This window comes from Otolemur garnettii, unplaced genomic scaffold (assembly GCF_000181295.1).
Source record: "Otolemur garnettii isolate 467f Iridium unplaced genomic scaffold, OtoGar3 scaffold00124, whole genome shotgun sequence".
Taxonomy (NCBI): domain Eukaryota; kingdom Metazoa; phylum Chordata; class Mammalia; order Primates; family Galagidae; genus Otolemur; species Otolemur garnettii.
Window position 1 is genome coordinate 988,185 of NW_003852519.1, and position 9,519 is coordinate 997,703.

Consider the following 9,519-nt stretch of genomic DNA (forward strand, 5'->3'; position numbering starts at 1 on the left):
AGCTATGATGCCACAGCACTCTACTGGCAGCAACACAGTGAGATTCTGTCTCAAATAAAAAAAAGTGATCAGTATTATTTTCAAAACCATAATAAAGTCTAGGCAAAAATAGGTACATACAGAAAGTACTATATGTAAAAAAAAAAAAAGTGCTTTAACTTTTTATTTTTTTGAGACACTCTTGCTTTGTCACCTTGTCTAGAGTACACTGGCATCATCACAGCTTCCTGCAACCTCAAATGATCCCCCTGCCTCAATTGGGACGACAGGCACAAGGCACTGCACCAAGCTAATTTTTCTATTTTCAGTAGAGATGGATCTTGCTCTTGCTCAGACTGTTCTCCAACTCCTGAGCTGAAACAATCCTCCTGCCTCAGCCTCCCACAGAGCTAGGATTACAGGCCTGAGCCACCACTCCTGGCAACATGTAAAATTTCTATTCAGTGCACCAGCAATCTGGCCTTAGGCTACTCATTTATCTTTCTGATTTATAAAATGAAGTTGGAGCAGGTAATTTCTAATATCCCTCCTATCTTATTACTCTAGGTATGAATTTAATAAAAACGTTTAACTGTTAATAGGGATATTCATAAAAGACTATTTAGAAACATGCTGTTGAAGTGCTGAATGTTTTTCTAGCAGAAAAAAAAGAAATGTAAGATGTTTTTAAACATCTGTTTCAGTTAAATAAAAAGCTAAGATTTCAGAAATAATTTCTCAAGGTAAAGACCACAATAAATCAAACCCACACTCATTTGGAAGTACTTAAAGATCCATGCAATGGAATATTAGTCAGCCATAAAAAATGCAGCACTGATACATGCTACCACATGGATGAACCTTAAAAACATTATGCTACATGAAAGAAGCTAGACACAAAAAGCCACATATTGAATTCCTTTTTTTTCTTTTTCTTTTTTCCTGAGACAAAGTCTTGTTCTGTTGTTTGGGCTAGAGTACAATAGTACTGTCACAGCTCACTGCAACTTCCAACACCTAAGTTTGTATGAGCCTTCTGCCTCAGACTCTCAAGTAGCTGGGACTACAGGCAGGTACCACAATGCCCAGTTAACATTTTCAGTTTTTGTACAGACAGGGTCTCACTATGTTGCTTAGGCTGGTCTCTTAACTGCTGGCCTCAACCAATTCTTTCACCTCAACCTCCTGAAGTGCCAAGATTACAGGCATAAGCCACTGCACCACTGTATGGAATATCAGGAATAGGCATATCCCTAGAGGCAGAAAGTAGAATTATGGTTACCAGAGACTGAAGGAAGGGGGAATGGGAAGTGACTGCTAAGACATATGAGGGGTTTATGCAGGGTAAAAAAATATTCTGGAATTAGATAATAGTCATGATTATACAATCTTGTTAGTATAGCAAAAACTGGAATTTGAACTCCTTAAAAATGGAGATTTGTGGTATGTGATCCACAAAACTGGATCAAAAAGCACTTGACAATATGAATTATATTATTAATACAATAGTTATACTGTGAAATCAGAGAACACATTTATATAACCCATACTTTAAATTCAACTTCAGACATAAATAAGCTATTTTTTCTAGTCTAACATATCTAATCTATGCTAAGAAATCTTTATAATAGTTAAAACTTATAACTTAGGCTCGGCGCCTGTGGCTCAAGTGGCTAAGGCGCCAGCCACATACACCTAAGGTGGTGGGTTCAAATCCAGCCTGGGCCCGTCAAACAACGATGGCTGCAACCAAAAAATGGCCAGGTGTTGTGGTGGGCACCTGTGGTTCCAGCTACTTGGGAGGCTGAGGCAGGAGACTAGCTTGAGCCCAAGAGTTGGAGGTTGCTGTGAGCTGTGATGCCACGGTACTCTACCCAGGAGGATAGCTTGAGGCTGTCTCAAAAAAAAACTTATAATTTAACTATGTCTAACAAATAATCTGAGACAGAACACAAAATGAAGCTCCAAATGAATCTATGTAAATGTCATGAAATCTCATATCTTTTTATATTGCTTTAAATGTAAAATGTACAATACCTAATATGTGCAAAGCTCTGGTACAAATCTACTCCTGAGAAACTTTTTGTCTAAGGGCTATTTCTTATTAGCATAAATCAAGAATGCTGTGAACGTTACAAATGTTATTAGCATTAATCAAGAATGCTATAAAGACCAGGCCAGACATGGTGGCTCACGCCCATAATCCTGGCACTCTGGGAAGTTGATATGGTATGATCACTTGAAGTCAGGAGTTCAAAATCAGCCTGAGCAAAGGTGAGACCCTATCTCTACTAAAAATAGGAAAATTAGCTGGGTAGTTTGCGCCTGTAGTTCCAACTAATCGAGAGGCTGAGGAAGAACAACTGCTTGTGCCCAGGAGTGTGAGGTTGCTGTTAGCTAGGCTGAGGCCACAGCACTCCAGCCTGGACAACAGAGCCAGACTCTGTCTCCTAAACAAAATAAAAACAAAAAAGAATGTTAGAAAAACCATACAATGTGTAGCTAAGAGTTCATGCTAATGAAGCTGACCATACAATGCATAGCTAAGAGTTCATGCTAACGAAGTTCAGCTGTCAGCTGTTTCAGACTTGTGAAATATAATACCTTTAAATTGGATGTGTGGATATATGGTACTTAAATTACACCTCTCAATAAAGTTAGCCAATAATGAGGAAGACTTTTATTCCTAGACTCCTTTACTTGGTGCAGTATGGATCTAGTAGTGATAAAACAATGACTAAGGCCACCAGGAAAAACAGCCTCCTGGTCAAACATGTACTACATACATATATGCCTAATTATTTTGCCAAAGGAAAAACGATGACTGCTCCTGATCATATTCACCTCTGCCTTTTCATTTTTATTAAGAATCTAATCAACAACTCCAGGCCTGGGTTCAATTATAACTTACATAATTTAATGTGGTTTTTTGCTTAAAAATATTTCATTTCACATCCCCAATCTCCTTCTGAAATTAGTTCCAAAATATCTAAGCACTTACACATGTACATTGTCCTTCCCAACAAGGTAACACAGATACTAAAACTAGCAAGTCATATTATGCCCAACAGGATCACAGCGGCAACCTATCAATAATTTTCACCAAACAGAGCCCAATCACACTTTCATATTTTCCAGCCTTGTGCCTGAAAAGCTTGACCATTTATGAGTATTACTGCCACAAATAACACAAACAACTTGAGAAACAAAAGTATGTTATGCTAATATCAAATAATACTGTTTTCTCTATATGTACAATTTCTTATACAATACATGAGAAATTATATGCTAAGATAAATAACTGTAAGGACAAACAGCTTGTTCTTAGGTTGCCCAGTCCATGTATTTAACTAAATTTCAAAGTTATTCACATGGGACTGAGAGTAGATGGCTCATACCTATAATCTTAGGACTTTGGGAGGCCAAGGCCAGAAGATAGCTTGAGGCCAGGAGTTTTGAGACCAGCCTGGGCAACACAGAATGACACCATCTCTACAAAAAATTTTAAAATGAGCTGGATACGGTGGGGTACACCTGTAGTCCTAGCTATTCAGGAGGCTGAGACAAGAGGGTCGCTTAAGCGCAGGAGTTTAAAGTTGCAATGAGCTGAAACAACAAAGTTTTTCATATAGAGCAATGTTCTATTCATTAAGATGAGGCTTATTTTACAGAAGGTAAACACTCATACACACAGTAAAACATGCAATGTAAGAACTCAGTGTAACATCTATTGATTCTGCTGGGAGAAGCCCACTAGTTCAATAATTTTAATTATTATAAACAACATAATTTCTCAGTTAGAGAATGTTTGGTAAAATATTTTGCCCATACTTAACTCGTAAATAAGCAAGTACAACAATGAATTAAACTATCTATTCTCTAGTTTATTTGTAATTATCACCCATACAGTGTTAAGGTTGCAATCCTTTTAGAACAGTGGTTTTCAACCGGTGTGTGGTGAGAGGATCTTAGGTGTGCTGTGAAAATGATTAAAGATCATCAATTAGATTATTTTCAAAAAAAGTTTAAAGCACAGTAAGTATATTGTTTTATTCTTTTTTTTAATCTATATAATTTAAATGTACCATGGAAATTTAACTATAGGTGCAAGAGTGCCGTGAGAAAAAATGATTGAAAAACACTGCTCTAGAATGTGATATAAATTTAGTAAGTGGCCATTCTATTTTATATAAACCAAAACAGAAAATATCAGAAGTAAAAGTATTTCATGGAGAGGCTCAGCTCCTGCACAGTGGTTACGGTGTCAGCCACATACACCAGGGCTGGCGGATTAGTGTCCCATCCGGGCCAGCTAAACAACAACGATAACTACAACAAAATATAGCCAGTGGTTGTGGCAGGCGCCTGTAGTCTCAGCTACTTGGGAGGCTGAGGTAAGAGAATCGCTGAAGCCCCAGAGTTTGAGGTTGCTGTGAGCTGTGATGCCACCACACTCTACCGAGGGTGACATAGTGAAACTCTGTCTCAAAAAAAAAGTATTTCATGGAGTTTTTATTTCAATTGCAGAAGAGCCAAAAAAAAGTTCAAAGACCATTAGCCTAAAACTGTCAACTGCCATAAACAGTACCTAGAACATAGCAGATACCTAAAATGTTTTACCAGTCTTTCCTAAGCATTAATATTTCTTTTAATTTGGCCATGTTAATCACAGCAACCATTTATTCAATGTCTATGAGTATTAACTGTGCACTGTATTACTCTTCATCTCACCAATTCTCACAAAAATCTTGTAAGTTACTATCCCCAACTAACAAGAGAGGAAATTAAGACTGACTAACTTGTCCAAAGTGGCAGATTCCCTTTTGACAACAAAGCCCATACCTTTCTGCTATAGTGCCCCTCTTTCTAATCTTTGCCAAATATAAACTTTCAATGAAACTTTCATGAGGAAAGAGTACAACAGCCTATTACTGGTTTTCACAATATGTTCAAAATATTCAAACAAAAACAGACATTCTCACAAAATACTTTCCATTTACATATCCCTTCATAGAATCTCCATTGATATTCAAAAAAGACAGTCCTTTCTGATAGCCAAAGCATGTATAAACACACAGCAGTTCCATTAAACACACAGAAAAACCTCCACTTATAGGAAAACTCTCTGTAAAATTGAAAGGAAATCAGTTAGCCCTTGTTTAATAAACCTTCAAGTTTTATAACCAAATTATTCTCTAGCCATACAAGCAAAACTAAGTCCACGTAAGCAAGTAGGGCTGAAAATTTAACATTGAACTATATGAAATTGTCACCACCTATCAACAGTTCACATTACTCAACCTAATACCTTAACGATTATCTAGTCCAAGTTTTCTCCAAATATGTTTCTTTGAATGAAGATTCAACAAAACATTAAAAGGGTTTATGAAAAAATTAACTGTCAAGGTTGGGAAATAAGGGGCTAAACAAAGTTAAAACTGGTTTCTGTACCTCAGGACTTCTCAAGGCCCTTATTATGTATTAACATGAATTATGAATCTCTAAATAAAATGTACAGAGATTACGTGATTTACCTAAAGTCTCACAGCTAGAACTATAACCTAATTCTCCTCATTCAAGAGAATTCATTCCTGATTCAGGCAAAATTTATTCTACCTCCCCAAGACTTTATAATACACAATGTTAAAGAAAAAAGCTTCACTAGAAATATAAGATGGGAAATACTAGTGGTTTCTTCTGACAATATTTACCACCACCCCACCAAAACAAAAACAAAAAGTAGCAAAGAATTTTTATATAACAAAATCCTTCTCAAAAAAAAGCTAAAGCATGGTATTTACATAGATTATACACTCTCATGGTGGTACAAAACTTACAATCTTATCAAAAATATTTCCTCTAGAAAATCAGATACAATTTTTTTCTAATTAGTACCAGAAAGGAACTAAGAGAACGGTAAGAATGTCAACCTAAATCATGAGGTCTGTTAGAGCAGAGATCAAGTCTCTTTTGTTCACTACTATACTAGAGGCTGACATATAGTAGGTATTCCACATGTATTTTTACTAAAAAATTAATAATAAATCTCTGTTCTACCATTAATTGACTGTAGGATCTTGATCAAGTTATAGTATCTCTGAATCTGAGTTTCTCCACTTGCAAATGAACTAGTTAGACTTGAAGGGTCAAGATCCCATCCACCTATAAGAATTCATGAATCATAAATTAAATCTCAAATCCCCAGCATTTGAGGATATGGCCATAAATAATCAAAAATTATAATGAAAAATAGCATTTGCAATGCGCTTTACATTCATTATTTCATTCAATACACCCAACAACTCTGCAAATTAGGCAGTTATCATTACCCACATTTTAAGAGGTAAAGGCACTGAGATCCAGAGAAGGTGACTACACCAGAACCATAAAGTTACAACATAGTGAAACTTGGGCTTTGAACCCAAGATTTTGGTGTTGAAGTTCCCTAATCTTTCCATTACACCTTGTCACAGGATGATAAAGATTGAGATGCAACACTGATAACAGTATTCCCTGGCTTTCAGCTACTGATTAAACAGGGCTACAGGACAAATGTCCTTCTAAACTCTCACATATAACCAATGTTAAAACTCTCTTCTGTGAAGAAAGATCCAAGAAATCAATCACATTTTTCTCCTCGGAGTCTAAGACTTGAGTATCATTAGTATAACAGAGGATGACATTACCAAAGAGTGAAGAGAATCTAAATTACAAACAAAAAGGCAGTGTTAGTACAAACAATATGTACTCACAGTAAGTACAGTACTGTTAAATAGACCACATTACACCATTATTTTGCCATATGTAAAATGAAAGCTCCACTTTTGAAAATCTAGCTTGTGGAAATGAGACAATTTGAACTATTACCTCTTCTAGGTCTTGTTACATAATATAATACCTCAAAACATTACTGCAAGTACAACTTCTCTGAACTCCAGTAATGATCAAACCCAACTCTAGAATCAATCCTAGTGTTAAAATAAACAGTATTTACATCACACCCTTCCCCTCCAAGAAATACAACTGGGCAAGCAGAAGCATCCCAAACTATAAATTTAGACTTCCCCAAGACTCTAACCAATCAAGTGGCTCTCATAATTTGTTCACTCGATTAACCTTCTGTCTTAAAATACATTCATAATTCTTATGTTAAATACAATTGTTTGTCACAGGTATAGCAAAACCCCTTTGAATAGCATACACTATAAAATAAACAGATACTTATTAAACCTCACAAGTATATAACATTGCATTAAATTCTCTGCCATGAAAATCAAATAAGCATTACCTGTGCATCCACATGGGTTTTACATGTGGAAATAGTTTGGAATATTCTCACAGTGAATCTTAATTATCATAAGTAATAAAACATGCGAACACCATAGTGTTGCATTTTTATAGAGTAACTAAAAAAAATTCCTCCTCCTCAAAAAAGATCACTCTCATCCAAAATACATATATACTTGTCCTGTACACACAGAAATGACACACCTGTCATGGATTATTAGTTACTAATGTGTTCTGGAAACTTCACAAGTTTTAGAGAACTTAACAAAAGTTTAGCTTGTTAAATACCTACAAATCTCCAAAGACTCCAGTGGTCCCACACCTGAAAGAGAATGTCAACAAAACCAGAACTACAAGGCTACAGCATCTAATAGTACTTAAATTCCTCTGCTGGTAAACGTTCAACAGCATACGATTGATTCAACTCAACTTTAACACTAACAAGTTTGAGAAGAGCTATCAAAAATCCTGTGGGCCAAAAAATCATTGTGAACTGTCACAAAATAAAAGTCACCGCTTAGGTATCAGTTCTGCAGTCCAAGTCAAAATGTACTCACACGACCATCGAATTTAAGAGATTCCCAGAGCAAATTATCCAGAACAGTCTGCCTTACCTACCAAAGTGCCAATCAGCCCCGAGGGGGAGCACAGCAAATGATAATTTAGGTCCCAGGACCGGCTATCCTTCACACAGGATGACTTTCCCACTGGTGCCAACTGTACACTTGCATACTCCGAAGATAGGGGCAAGCCCTGAATACCACAGGTTACAAGGGTAACGTGTCTACTTTATTGTAGGCTGGAGCCCAGAAGATTGCCAATGCTGAAACGCTCGACCTATAACCCCAGAGTCACTTTCCAACTGTGCTCTCACCCAGGATCCTTATATCCCGAACGGAAGCCAATTATTAGTTGTAACAAGGCCTAGAAAATTTGTGAGTGGGCTTTAAAAGTTCACCTAAGAGACCCGGAAAAGGGGGGTGGGGGGGTGACTTCGAGACACAAGGCCAACGTTAAAGCATCTCGGGCTTAAATATTCTAAAAGCTAAAATATGTACAAAGACCCTTTTCCCTGATGACTCCAGGCAGAAAGAGGCACAAGGACACTCAGTCATTCTGAAAGAATGGGGTGCCAGGGATTCACCAAGGCAAGCAGCCCGGACTGTCCAGATAAGGTCTGGAAAGCCAGGCAAGGGTCTGCATTGTGGCCAGGCGCTGAGCCCAGCCCCTGCTCCCGGGCCCCTTTCTCTCTCCTTCCCCACGACCAGGCCTCTCCTCGCTCCTCTACCCCTTCTCCCTCTTCCTTCCCCTCCCCCAGACACAAAACAAGGCCACCTCCCCCCAAATCCCCACAACTTTCCTGCCCCCACCCCCCCCCACGCAACACATACACTCTCCCTACCTCTCAGGAGCACACAGAAGCTGCAGGCCAGGAGGCTCCTCAAGACGGCCCCCATCTTCCCGTCTCGCGTTCTCTTCTCTCACCGGCGAGGGGCGGCCAGAAGAGGGGGAGGCGAGGAGCTGGGGCGGCCGCCGCAGCGGCAGGTCTGCACGCTCATGCTTCCCAGCTTACCAGACAGAGAAGAAAGAAAGGAGCACGTCAAGGCTCCGCGCGCGCCGCCGCCGCCCTCTCTAGCGCGCCGCTCTGCCCCGGGCTCGCGCGACACCACCGTCTGCTTCCATCCCGCCGCCTCCTCCCCCGGCGCCCCGCTTCCCCCGCGCGGCGCCTCATTCAGCCTCTTCCTCTCGCGCAGCGGCGCTGGGATGCGGCGCAGGGATACAGGGAACAGAGACAGTCTCCCTGCGCGCGGCGGGACCCCTCCCTCGGCGCTGCCTCCCGTGCGGTCAGGACAGCAAGCGGGAGACCATGCACGCAGCCTCTGCGTGGAGACCCCGGGAGATAGGCCCGGAAAGCAGGGGAGAGCTGGAGGGGGAAGGCCGCCCAGCGGCGCATTCCTATGGGATTCTTTCCTGGCCGGGCCGCTTCGACCCTCCCCGCGGAGGACGTGAGGCGACGTCGAACAACATTGGAGCCGGCGTGGTCGGGACTACTTTCTGCGGCTCGGCCCGGCCGCCGCCTGCCCGGCTCTTTGTGCGGCCGCCGCCGACCCAGCCAGCTGGGGCGCCGGTTCCTCACCGGCAGTCATTGGAGCTGGTGGCGGGGGTGGGGATACGGGAAACCGCCGAGCCGCAGGTCCACGCTCCAGGAGCCTCGGCGGATGTTGTTACGGGGTGATGAGTTCACTCTTGGGG

General features: G+C 40.5%; 1 protein-coding gene across 1 annotated transcript in view; it reads right to left on the bottom strand.

Annotated features, from left to right (window-relative positions):
* Window positions 1-8,800, bottom strand: part of LRP6 (LDL receptor related protein 6) — a 168,854-nt gene extending 160,054 nt beyond the window's left edge. Inside the window, exon 1 of the mRNA XM_003797770.2 lies at window positions 8,669-8,800. Within this exon, the coding sequence (XP_003797818.1) occupies window positions 8,669-8,723 (55 nt within the window). The 5' untranslated portion in view covers window positions 8,724-8,800. The remainder of the gene's footprint in view (window positions 1-8,668) is intronic.
* Window positions 8,801-9,519: the final 719 nt, after the last annotated feature.